At 41.7% G+C, this 13909-nt stretch overlaps 1 protein-coding gene across 1 annotated transcript; it reads left to right on the top strand.

Annotated features, from left to right (window-relative positions):
* Positions 1 to 2572: 2572 nt before the first annotated feature.
* Positions 2573 to 9416, top strand: onecut1 (one cut homeobox 1). The gene is made up of 2 exons (XM_061276833.1): positions 2573 to 3834; positions 7215 to 9416. The coding sequence occupies exons 1-2, from the start codon at positions 2757 to 2759 to the stop codon at positions 7505 to 7507; spliced, it is 1371 nt and encodes a 456-aa protein (XP_061132817.1). The 5' UTR covers positions 2573 to 2756; the 3' UTR covers positions 7508 to 9416.
* The last annotated feature ends 4493 nt before the right edge of the window (positions 9417 to 13909 follow it).

Here is a 13909-nt window from a genome sequence, read left to right as displayed (position 1 = left end):
CTGTTAATCGCTTGCTAATTGATGTAAATTCATGTTGGGCGGTGCGTGTTTTTCTGCAAGAAATAGTGTCTGTATGAAGAAAATGTCACGCGCACACGCACACCCGAGGTCCTGGAAGGATGCATATCGATCCGTATGAGAATGTGTAGATGGCTTGTAAGGCCAGCCTTTTAGTATTTTGTTTTATCCATCCAGAGAGAGAGAAAGAAAGAGACTTTTGATAATGAAATGTGCAGATGTTGAAAAGGTGCAGCAATACAGTTACAACGGCAGCATGTTGTGTTCAGAAGTATATGGTCAATTTATCATTGTTATTATTGTTATTATTATTATTATTATTGTTAAAATATTCAAAAAGTGTGCTTCAATAGCCTTTGTTTAATGTTTGCAGGATGGGTAAGACTATTTTTTAATGTTTTCAATATGATCTTTCTGTCTCACCCACTTTCTTTTTTTGGGGTCTGGATAGTTACCTTCACAAAAAATGGAGTCACCATCAATTGCAGTCAGTGATGTCCTAAGGCTAAATACACAAGAGCAAAGCCTTGGTTTAAGATCTCCGTAGATATTTGTATGAAAACACCTCTAAGCCAGACTTGTAAAACAATGTTTAAAAAAAAAAAAAAAAAAGTGTGACAATAACTGAAAATAGCAGAAAACCTCATATATCCAGGGACTTTCTATGGACGACGAGTGTATCAACTTTTAGTACATTGATGTGTATCTATCTGTGCAGCATGTGAATGGTAGGAAACCTATGGCCAGTGGGCCATAGTCAGCCTATGTAAACCTTTATTCTGGCCCGCTAAGTCTAAAAATAAATATACTTCAGCCATTAATGTTCATAGTATATATCACTATTGTAATTGTTATGTCGTGTTTTCTATTATGTATTCATTTATAAAAACTAAAATGACCATTTGTATGTAAAAGATTCCCAAGCTGTCTCCCTAAAAGCTATAAAGGAAAACAGTCATATTGTAAAATTGCTGATAAGCTTTGTGTACATTGACCTCAAAAGTCCCAATACGTTCCCTGACAGCGTGTCGGCATTTCCAGTTAATTTGCATTTGTGTGTGTGCTCATGTCCATTCTGTGCACGCTAGGCCAGACGCTCTTTTTCAGGAAGGAATTGAGTCTCCTTCTGTCCGGACACACGTTACACACACGCCGTTGGCATTGACTTCACATCAGAGACGGTTTAACTTCTTTAACTCCTTTTTTTTCTTTGGCATCTTCTTTTCTTTTGTTTGACTCGTTTCAAGGAAGCGCCACGTCCATTGTCGGGACCTCCTGACAGATGCGGGCGGGGGGGGCCCTTAGCAGGTCCGGGACAGGGAAAAGTCTGAAAGGTTAATCTGTTGCCCACCCAGCGGCCCCCGCTCTCCTACACACTCGCAGATGTTGGCTTTAGGAGTCTTGAAGCGTCACCTTTGACACGTCCCCCCATTCAGTATCGAGGGGGGGTCCAGCAGGACACTGACCGCTGCAAGCTGTCACCTCGCCTGCCGCCATTTTAGACTAAACGGCTCCTGACGTCATTTTAAAGGGGGACATATGACCAAAAATTGACTTTTTAATGGGTTGCACACAAATAGTTGGCTTTTGGAGATCCCTGTCCACACATGATGCATGAAATGAAGAATTCATTGAGAAAACAACTTTAAAAATCCATTTTCTTGACTTCACGTATTTGAGAGCTCCTCTGTTTTAGTTATTTTTCAATAAAACTAATACACACCCCAAGCCTATATCAGAAACGTCAAACTCGTGCAATCAGCATTTAAATATTAAAAGTGTTTTTTTAACTTGTAGGGTTCAGTGTGACATATACAAACACACACACATACAGTGCTCGGTTCGTTAAGTCTTGTACTTCAACAATAGACACATCTGCTCATCGTTTTCTATCAAAGGCAACGGTACCGCAAACTAGTGTCCCTTCGTTTGGTTTAAACTGTCACATTCTAAGCAAACAGGCGTTAGGAGCGAGGTGGGGGTCATCCAGGAGGGGGGCTGCAACACTAATGAACAAGTGCCAGTGAACTTCAGAGGCGACCATGAATCCAATCAATGACATGTTTTGGTTGTATGCCAAGGGGTTAAAAAGTATTTGAATGGGGAGGCGGAGGGCTGCAAATGAACCCGGAAGTTGACTGGACCCTAATTGCGTGATTTAAAGTGGATTGAAAATGAAAGGCTGTTGTAATGGCGACTATTTAGAAAATCTTCCAAATGAGAGAGGACGAATTAACTTTAAATTATGTGTTCAATTAGTTATTTTCCTTTCAAATATCCCCGACAATAATTAAAACTGCGTCCAAACCAAAATGCTATCTATCTTCCTTAAATAAGGCGTGTGACGTCACGCTAGGGGCGCGCCTCTGCTGGAGAGAGAGAGAGAGAGAGAGAGAGCGAGAGAGAGAGAGCTGAGTCGTGCGCATGTGCATGGGCTGCGGTGGTGGACCCAGACAAACACCGAGAGAGAGAGATGGCGCGGCACCCGACCGGAGCGCAAGGACAGCTGGCTGGTGGTGGGGGGGCTTTATACAAAGGAAGGAAATAATACAAGAAATTTTAAAAGATATATATCTATTTATCAATGACGAAAACGTGGATTTAGACGCCGGAACCGATGTAGTGTGAGTTTTCAAACTATAAGAAAAAGATCAAAACAACTTTGAGGACTTTCGGGGCGGGGGGGGCGCAAGCTAAGCAGGTCACATAGATGGTTGGTCCACAGAACCGCCTGGACCATGAATGCCCAGCTGTCGATGGAAAATATAGGCGACCTGCACGGCCATGACTCCGTGAGCAGCCACGGGGAGCTGCTGAGCGGCCACAGTCCGCACTCTCGTCCGACCCCGCGGGGGCTGAGCCACCGCGCCATGGGGATGGCAACACTCTTGGACGGCGGAGACTATCATCACCACCACCCGGGACACCTCCACCCGGCCATCAGCATGTGTGAAGCCCCCGGCATGAGCGCGAGCAGCACCTACACAACCCTGACCCCGCTGCAGCCTTTGCCCCCTATCTCCACCGTGTCCGACAAGTTTCCCCCGCCCCATCACCACCACCACCACCACGCGCACCCGCATCCCCATCACCCGCATCCGCACCAGAGAATCCCGGGCAACGTCAGCGGCAGCTTCACGCTCATGCGGGAGGACCGCAGCCTGGCTCCAATGAACACTCTCTACCCTGCCTACCACCACAAGGACCCCTGCATGGGCCAGAGTCTCTCCCCGCTGTCCGGCTCCGGTCTGGCGGGCATCCATACGAGCCAAGCCGGTCTGCCGCCTTATGCCCACCCTGGCGCCGCCATGCCGGGAGAGAAGATGCTGACGCCCAGCGGCTTCGAGGCGCACCATCCAGCCATGCTTGGCCGTCACCCGGAACAGCACATGAGCTCCACGGCGGGGATGGTGCAGCTGAACGGCCTGCACCACCATCCGCACGCCCACATCGGAGCGCAGGGCCACGGCCAGGCACTGGGAGGTGGCCGGGAGCAGGCCTCGGCGCTCGGCCAGCAAGGAGCCATCAACGGCGGTGGAGGGGGAGGCGGCGGCGGACAGATGGAGGAGGTGAATACCAAAGAGGTGGCGCAGAGAATCACCACGGAGCTCAAGCGCTACAGCATCCCCCAAGCCATCTTTGCCCAGCGGGTTCTGTGCCGGTCCCAAGGGACCCTGTCCGACCTGCTGAGGAACCCCAAACCGTGGTCTAAGCTCAAGTCCGGCAGGGAGACCTTCCGCCGCATGTGGAAGTGGCTGCAGGAGCCTGAGTTCCAGCGCATGAGTGCGCTCAGGCTCGCAGGTGAGCGAAGCCTCGGTAAATCCACATTTTATTCTATTTTCAGTGTTTGCATGCAGCTATTCGCATTGACTCTCGAGGCTACTCTATTATTAAGCAATCAATAATAATCAATAAGCGGGTCAAGTGGGCTGGGAACTTAGTATTATTTTGTCGTAATCACGGTATGGGCCAGATAACGTGCATGGTTTCCTTTGTCATTCTTAAATATTCGACTTTGTTCGTTGTGTTGTTTTGCCTCCATTTTAATTCACCTAGTAATTATTCATAGTATTTTCGGCTCGTTGGTGATTTATTTTCCGTGCCCCAATTCTAGTATATTTGACTTTAATCGAAATCGAACTACATGCTTGTTGTATTTTTGCGTGGATTTGCTTTGGGATTTTCAAATGCTAGTTTTTTTAACACGATCAAATGACAGCGAGTAGCCTTCAGGGTCAATATTGTGATTTTTATTTTGAAATATTTTAGTATTTGACTGCTAAGATGAATTCAAGCGCATGTTTGTGTATTCCAATTCAAATGGCCTGATATGTGGCGGGTGTTTGTGTGCACGTTTTTGGTATCGTTTTACCTCTAAATATCGACCCGTGATCTTGTAAAGTAAATCGATCCTAACACGAGGAATCGTGAGTGTTTATTTTGGTATACATGCAACCGAGCAGCCTCATTTTCTGGCCTTGTTCTGAGTGTAAATTTGCGTCTGGATGCCTTTGTGTACGTGGTGATTTGTATCCCCTCCTAAATGGGACTTTATTGTCCTACAATGCACTGCAGTTCATTGGTAGTTATGTTTATTTATTCCAGATTGAGAAGGGGGAGGGGGGGGGTGTTTTCCACGTCTAATTAACTGATAGACCTCTGTATTAATTTGTCCCTGTGGTAGTCAGGAGTCAATTAAGGCACGCACGCACGCATGCACGCTGCACATTCACAGAGCAACAAATGGATTTTTTTTTCTTCCTAAAGTTTATGAGGCTAATCGATGGGTTGCACGTGTGGTTTTGGGGATTTACAATGAGGAGAGGTCTGCAGACTGGATTGAAAGTGCGTGCGTGCACGCGCGCTTGCGCGTGTGTATGCTTGTGTATGTAATCGCAATTGATTAGTTCTCCGGGCTTCTGCCCTTGTGTGTGTCTCTGGGAACTTTATTCACAATTAACTAGAAAAGAAAAACACAAAACGCATTTAAACTTGTGCATGCAGGGAAATGATTCTGTCTATTAGTAATATGTCGTTGTTTTATTTCTGATTTAATCTTGTTACAAAATGTCCACTTTAGGGCTCTTGAGTCACTATTACATTGAGCTATCTTCAAATAAGATTTCATTATTATCATTCACACTATTGAAGAAATGTTCTTGTTTATTTTTAATGGCTCACGAATCACAGTTATAAATAGGCATGGGTAGAAATAAAAACTCATTAAACATTTAACAAATGTTGTACATACACCAAAATATTAACAGTATTCTGGGAAATTGGACAATTTCAAAATTATAATTAAAAAGAAAAGAATTAGTACTGGGTATTTGTGTGGTTGTGTGCGTGTGTGTGTGTGTGTGTGTGTGTGTGTGCGTGCGTGCGTGTGTGCGTGTACTATGTATATATAATAAATGCATTGTTACTTCTAGTCTCCCCATCGAACCACAGTGTCTAGAGTTATCTTTGTTGCTTTTAATGATTAGCAACCACAGTGTGCGTCTGTGTGTGTAGGTGCGTACATGTGTGCGTGTGTGTTGCGAGACGAGGTCCAGGCCTTGCCAGGTCTTTGCCGCTGTCTGCATGGCCTTCACTCCAATTGATTTATTTTGCAGCTTTTGCACTAGCAGTTAATATTTAGCAGTCTTGGGTGCAAGTATTGCTGATTTTAGTAATTGTTGTTGTTGTTGTTGTTGTTGTTGTTGTTGTTGTTGTTGTTGTTGTTGTTGTTGTTGTCCCCTCTTTTGGTTTGCTGAGATATATGAAGAAGCCAAATGTGATCTTGAAGATAAGCTGGTGGAAATGACTGGTTGTGCTTTGAGACATTGTCAGAGATGTTTATTTAGCAGCATGTTTATTATTGTGCTTGTATTTTAGATGATCTGTTTATCTACATATCAAGCAAAACTAAGCATTATAGCATTATGTTGGAATTTACTTGAATCGGCTCCTATCAGATGCAACTAATGTAGCCTTCAATGTACTTAAGAGCAACCCAAGTCTGCCCCCTCCTGGTCGGTTATAAGTCACGCTGAGTGGGAAAAGTAAGTCTTTAGAAAGCAGCACGTGATAAAAATGGCAGCCACATCAGCTGCATCGTTGAATTTCTAGTGTTAATAGAGGCTCTGTGTGATGTTTTACCACAACCGCCACACAGTCAAGTGCTTCTGACCGGGTTCAACTCTCGGACTTCCTGTTTGGAGTTTCCCTATTGCAATTTTTGAAGTATTCACATTTCGACAATTTGAATATTATAAGTGCATTGATAGCTCTCACCTATGCATAGATGCAGCGTGATAGCATTCATCTTGTCTTCTTTTTAAAATAGGTTTAAAGTTTTGTTTTTTTAAACCAAACTTTTGTCTGGGCATAAAAAAGAAATTCCGAATAGATGTGAATGTGTTTACGAGCACACTTGCGAGTTTTTGTGCCTTCAGAGTTGCAAGTGACTCTTTTCAGCACCATGGACAGCGTCCGCCGTTGTCACACTGTCACCGCGGTCTGCGCTGTAGCGTATAAATAAAAACGTCATTGCCATTTTGTAGACATGAATGACAGTATCATATGCAATTGAACCCACACAGGAAGGCTCACTAAGATTCGAACCCAGAACCTCTCAACTGTGAAGCTCTAACGATACCTGTTAGCTTTTTATTCTTATATTCCATATTTTCAATAGTAATCCCTTTTTCTATTCAACTTCATTTTAATCCCAAAGAGTCAGCATAAGGCAGCAAATTTCCCACAGGGATCAATAAATCAATGATGTTGCAGTGAATTTTCAATAATTACGCGAGTGAATTGTGTAAGAAGCTTTTTCCCTGCCTTGTGGCTCCATTTATGTTCAAAGTGTATTGACGTTCAAGTAGCCGTTAAGGTCAAAAGACTCACGTTTGTTGTTGTCAGTCTTGCAGTGCTATAGAAGTAACTTACATCGTACTGAGAGATGTTTCAAATATTTCAATCTGACTGATCAATGAATGAATGAATGAATAAACACGGTGCAAAGATTTTTGTGGGGGTTGTATCATTAGCTGAATAGATGTTTTTAATTTTAATTTGTTTATCTAATTACCTAATTAATTACCTGTTTGAATAATTCGATCGTCATCTTTTGTAATATTTGAGTCACCCTGAAAGCTGTCTCTGACAACTCACATTCCTGCTTCCTCTTGTTTTTACTGGCCTCTCCTCAGCGTGCAAGCGCAAGGAACAGGACCACGGCCGCAGCGAGCGGGGCAACCCGGCGGCCAAGAAGCCCCGCCTGGTGTTCACGGACGTGCAGCGGCGAACCCTCCACGCCATCTTCAAGGAGAACAAGCGTCCGTCCAAAGAGCTGCAGATAACCATCGCGCAGCAGCTGGGCCTGGAGCTGGCGACGGTCAGCAACTTCTTCATGAACGCGCGCCGCCGCAGCCTGGACAAGTGGGTCGACGACGGCTCCGGCCACCCGCCCGGCATCGGCCTCAGCGCCTGCACCAAAGCCTGAAGAAGGAGCGGGAAGGCACTTTTGGCCCTTACTCATGGACTCGACTCGGTGGAAAAGCTTTAAAACTTAAAAGAACCTTACAAAAGACCTCCCGTTCTTGCCCTTAAATCTGTACTATATTAATATTTATAGTATCCAAAGATGAGAAAAAAAACAAACCAAAGACGACTTCTTTCTTGTTTGACCTGCTTTGACATGTTTGTGTTACTGCAAAAAGACGACCACACCCCCCCATCCCTTTTTTTCCCCCGTACTCACTTACCGCACCGGTCTCTAGCTTTACGACAACCCCCTTCCCGCTGTCACGATCTGACTCCCAAAATGGAGGTTCTAATCAGTCTGCTCTACGGAGCTCCAGTGGGATTTGGCCAATCAGCGTTCAAAGAAACGTAAATCTCACAGGAGCGACTGGATTGTTGCTTTTTGTTTTGTTTCATCCCTGCTCTCTTTTCTTGAATCTGTGGACAATTTCAGGGGCGGGCAGCCCATCCCATAGCGTAGACAGCTAGCCCAAAATTCCCACCCCGGATCGCGATGTAGTGCTTTCCTTCCGACATGCTGAAACGTCGTTTTTAAACAAGAGAAACCAAAGCCTCACTTGTGCACACACTACACTTCAAACGCTAGCAGTGCTATTGACCAAAGATGATAGTTTGTAGTTGCAACATTCCTAGTCATGCATCCTTACATGTTCTGATGCTGATTTAGGGCTTAAGTCAGCTATGTGAACCACTACATTATCCATATTGTTAAGTCACCTTTCTTTTGAGGTTTATTATGTACGGGGTTCTGCTGTGTGCATACGTTGCAATATTTCTAACCACTTATCCATCCATTTTTTTACCATATTCATAGTCATGGTAGAAACATAAGATTGTCCAGTTTATAAGTAGGGGGGGGGGGGATTCCATGAGAGTCAACTAGGTAAACTGTTACAGTAATGCCTGTGCAACATTTGTAATCTTTCCATTTTTTTTTGTTAGTATCATGTTAGAAGCTGTTGTTAATCGCAGCAGTCATATTCAAATCATCAGTGTCCCTTCATTCATCCATCCATCCATTTTCTGGAGAGTTTACCCTGTTTGGGGTCTTATTGGGTATTATATTGGTACCAGAGTTCACTATGTGAACCACTACATTGTCCACGTTGCAATATTCTTAGTCTATCCATTTATTTATTTTTTTGCATTAATTCTGTTCAGGGTCAAGACAGGAACAGGAGCTGATCCCAGCTCACATTTAACCAAAGAGAAAAATGTATGTGAACTAGCAGTGACTTTACACCCGTAATTATTTTTGACTAATTTAACATGACAGGAGCGTCAAGCTTTTTGCCTTACAGATGCCTTTTTAATCAGTTGTATCTTCGCCGCGAGCGGTGTGAATGTTACTGTTAACGCTCGCTGCGAAGGCCAATCAAAGCGTGTTGTCACTGTGAGCCAAATTTAGTGTTTTGCTTTTATTTATCGTATTGATTTGTGTGTCCATCAAAGGCGTCAAGTGGAGAAGATCAATGGTCCAATCACCTTCCTTTCCCTTCCCCCAACAATCCAAAGCCTGGAAAGCTATGCATTTCAGCACAAGGAGGAAAGCACTACACAGGGGGAAGAAGCGTAGCCTGTTTGATAAATAAGCCAGCCGGGCCCCTTGTCATCTTGCACCTCCTCTTTTTCCTCAAGGCCATGGTTAGCAGCTCTACATTTATCAGAAGGAGCAGAGGGGGGGAGGGGGAGATAGAGACGCTTCCTCAACACCCACCAAAACAACGTGTCACCTGCTGATGTTTTCTAGTGTGAAACCAAAGATGCTACCTCACTCAAGTTCCATATGTGATTTCTATCACTTTGATGATACCAAAGATAACCAAAGATGTTGTTGTTGCTTTTTTTTTTTTTCAATGCACGGCCTCTGTGAGTGGTGATAAAAATATTATTGTACAACCCCCCAGCCCCCCCCCCCCCCCCACACACACACACCCTATCCTTGCCAAATGCGCTCCTGCTCTCGATTCCAGCTTTACAGATAGTCATACTCATGTAGTCAAAAATATTATCGTTATACAACAAAAGCATTTATTTTTCAAATTTTGTGACCGGGAAAAAAAAAAAATTGCTTGCTTTTTTGTAAAGATGAGTAGATTCTGCGGATGGACATATTTCACATATGCAGAGGAAATTCGGTCAAAAATTGTATTTACGTGTTCTATGCGCCCCCACTCGTCTAAACACGGAATGTGTCGGAATGAGGCCGAAAAATCCATGTGTAGCTTACAAACATCACATGACCAAATCAAGAAAACATGATCGATAGGTCGTTACCACTGTAAAATCTGAATATCATGTTTAGACTAGTGGGGGCGTATTATTGCAAAGACAATATTGGGTTGATTTCCCCTTTAAATCTCCAAATTTGGCACAGAACATGTTAAAGCTGTCAAGAAAATTAGTAAACGTGGTTCTTTGCTAGTAGCCATACACAGTGGAACCTCTCAGTCAAACCAAACTCTTTAAAATAAGTCACGTCAAAAGTTGTCTTGTCCTTTTTTTATCCATTATCGGAACCCTTTCCATTCATTACGTTCATTCTTTGAGGTTGTTTGCCACATTTTTAGAGAAATAGTTCTTAAACCTTTTGGACCAACGACCAGCTAACAGAATGCTTAGCTCTAAATGTTCATTTGATTCCTAAAAACTCTTTAATATTGCTGTAAGCCCATTGTAACATTCGGTTTGAATTTTGATACTGATAAATTTGAAAACTATTTTCCCCACAGATTTACTTGAAATGTATTGGCCTGCACAAAAAGGTTCAATACCATTTAAGAATTAAATTTAAATGAACTTGAAAGTTAACTACAACTGAATTGTACTTAGATGTTTGTGTACCACTAGAGGGAGCCTGTGTACCACTTGGTATACTCATGCAACACTGGCAGAATCCGTTTTTGTTTTGCGCTAAATGTTACTCCAATTCCAACTTTCATATTTAGAGGTTCCACTGAGCGTCCTCCTAACGTCTGCCTCCTGGTTGCTGTTTGCTTCAGCACACCCACATCAACCTCCTCGCAATCCCCCTCCTTCACATTCCCAGGACGAGTGCCTTGCTTGAACCAAAGTGTTGAACCGCTCTTGACCTCGTTTCTCTCCTTTGACTTACCTCAAGCCTGTCGAAGGGCCGCCACTCCCCAAGGAAACCCCGCCCCCTGTTTTTTCTTTTGTTTCAAATCACACTATGGTGCTTTTTTTATCGCCAACGCATGCAATGAAAACATACCAAAGCGACTCTCCCCAAAATCTCCCTTCCTCTATCTCTCACCTTTTCTCTCTCTCACCCTGGCCGTGCATGTTATTTCCACTATGTCTCGGAATACCTCATGGTGACCATTCCTTTGCGTGTTTTCTGCGACCGTGTTTTTCCATTTTTGTATTTTTTTTTTTTCTTTTAAGAAGTGTTTCAGGGTTGATATTTTTGATCATTTTTGAGTCATTGAGAACTACAGTTAGCTAACTCATTTTTTTCTCTTTAATGGTTTTGGGTTACCACCCTATGGCTGCAAGTAAAGATTTGGTACACCAGTTGTCTACAAAAGGCAAATATATCAATATTTCATGTACGAGCATGGATAACATTCTTATTCAAACATGCACAAACATTACCCATGCAGCTACAGAAAAAATGCTCAGAACAAAAATTGACTGCCCCCATATGTCAAAATTGGAAATAAACCACTATATTCCTACTCTATTCATTTCTGCACTTAAATTATAAAAAGTAAAAATTGAGTTGGCCCATTCTGGTTCTCAGTGGTTCATCTGTGATAGTAGATTATTGCTTTTTAACAGGGTAAAACCAATTGCTGTGATGTTGTGTTCCGCCACCCCACACTATTTTTTCTCTACTACTGTGTTGTGGTTGCTTAAGTTAAATATTTTTTTCCCCTTAACTACTGGGTTAATTTAATTTATGTATTTGTAGAAATTCTAGATTTGTATATAGCAGGGGGGAGAAAGTAAAGACAAAAAAAGTTTTGTTACAGCGTTACGCTTGTGAGGCATTTCCATGTGTTTTAAACACTGCCGCCACCCCCTCTCAAAAAAAGCAAAACTTTGTTGACCAGTGTTTGTATGTATATGTGTTTTTCTATTGTTTTTAAATGGGTATTACAGTACGGCACATCCAAAGATTTTTAAAAGAAAACCAAAAAAATGGCGAAAACATGTATAATGTTGAAAAGCACTGGCATTCGTGAAGTAGACTTTTATTTTTATTTTGTATTTGATTTGCCATTCCCACGGGTATAGAATGTAGAAGGCGTAGTCTTGAAGGGGAATCTCCTGTCCAAAATGTACAATCTGCTGAAAAATTAGAGGGCTGCAAGTCCTGCCCACTTTGCTGCCTTCATGTACACACACGAGTGGCGGGAGTGGAGGCCGGGCAGCCGGTCTGCCAAGATGGGGCGCTGTGCCACGGAGATATTGTTTATTGCCTTCATTATTATTTTGTAACTTTTTTGTTTCCAATAGCCGTGGCCCCGCTGCCTTGCCTCATCAAGTATCTGTTTTTTAGGTACGTACGTACTTGTGTCATGAATATGAGCAAAGTCTAATAAAAGTGCAAAAAAAAAAAAAAAAGCTTATCCGAGAAATAAGTTTGCAATTGTGTGGATTTGATGTATTTTTCTGTATTATTTATATTATTTTTGTAAGTGTTTACTGCATACTGTTGTAGGAATGATGTCCTCTCTGAATTGTCATGCCAAAGACTTCAAAAGATCATCATTAGAGTTACAAGTTGTAAACTTTCCATGGGAATAAACTGGAAACTTTGATATTATGATTTGAAGCGTAATCTTTAGTTTATGCAAATTTGGTACTTTTGTAGTACAAGTGTTTTTATTTATTGATTAACAATGACATTCCTTTAATGTTTAAATTGTTATTTATTTATCAGAAAATGGATGGATGGAGAAATTACTTTGATGATTACTTTGGTATTTAATTGACTTCAACTTAAATTTTTATTCAACGTCATGAATTTGTATAGCTTTAAAATAATGAATTATGTACTTAATATAGCTTCGAATGATCTGATGTCAGTTAAATATAATTAAAATATCATTCTTTGAAATCTTTTTTTAAATGTTTGCCTTTTCAAAATGGTGTAAATCTTTTTTTAATTTTTTGATTTAAGTATTTGTGGTGATGAATGATTTTTAATAATGATTTGGTCGTCTTGTATAATCTCTCAGTTGACTGGTTCCCATGGAAAGTTTCAGGACATATACAACCCATGTCAAAATGCCACTAAATAAAATAATTAAAAAAAACATAGCCGATCATATATCCAACCAATTTGTGATATTTCGCCCTCCGCAAAAATAGTTGAAAATTACTTTAATACAAACTAATAACGTGAAATGGTTGAAAAGAAAATGTCAGACATATGTTTTAATTTAGTTGTTGTTGAATTCAATAATGTGGAACCGAATCACTTAAAACGATGAAGTATCTTCAACGTTTTTTTAATGACACTACCGTCACAAAATAGACTGCAGGTTGCATTGTTATGTAAAAGAACAGTTTTTTCCTGGACCATGCCTCTCATTTTGTCCAATTAAGGAGTTCCTGTGATGGCAACTTGAGGCCACAGGTCTCACAACAAACATGGCGCCTACGACAATCATAGGGATCTCTCAACGCTGCGGGACGTTTTTCACTCATGATGGAGGACTTTCCACCCGGTAATTCACAAAGATGTTGTTTTTTGTTGTTGTCGTCGACGTTGTTGTTGTTCTTTTAAATAAACAACTCTTCTTTGGTCATAAATTTAGAGTCATAAATCTTTGTTGTATATCAGGGGTGGGCAATCGACTCTACTACTACTAATAATAATAATAATGATAAAGGTTACGGGTGTAGGACACTTTTAGGTCAAATTTCCACATGACCCTAAAAAATGTATCCTATACAACTAAGTTTTTGTCACCAAATGTATGTTGGTCATATACGGCCCAGCACAGAATTTCATCGCAATGAAGTGTGAAACAAACAAGAAAACAAACACTAATATGCATGATGAATTTTTCTGACTTGGCTGGCCCAGTTGGCTGCCTGTGTATGTTCTGGTGGAGAGGAGCGGGTTGCATTATTTGCATTTATCCACAGAGCGGCGCTACTATCCTAAGTTTGCAAAGACATCGACATCTCTTTGTTCTAAAAATGTTTGTTCAGTCCGTAGACTGCCATCAAGATCTGCAGTCAGTCTTCATGTTGATATTATTCATGCAGGATTATTAACTTAAGGATACGATTCACTAGTTTCAACCAGTTCAAAATGACTTGTTTAATTTTTGCATCAAAGGATCAAGTCTTAAGTGTTCCTTGCGGCTATAATTTATTTGAT

This window comes from Syngnathus typhle, linkage group LG4 (assembly GCF_033458585.1).
Source record: "Syngnathus typhle isolate RoL2023-S1 ecotype Sweden linkage group LG4, RoL_Styp_1.0, whole genome shotgun sequence".
In the NCBI taxonomy this organism is placed as follows: Eukaryota; Metazoa; Chordata; class Actinopteri; order Syngnathiformes; family Syngnathidae; genus Syngnathus; species Syngnathus typhle.
Note: the sequence above shows the minus strand (reverse complement) of the source record. Positions and strands in the feature narration are given on the sequence as shown.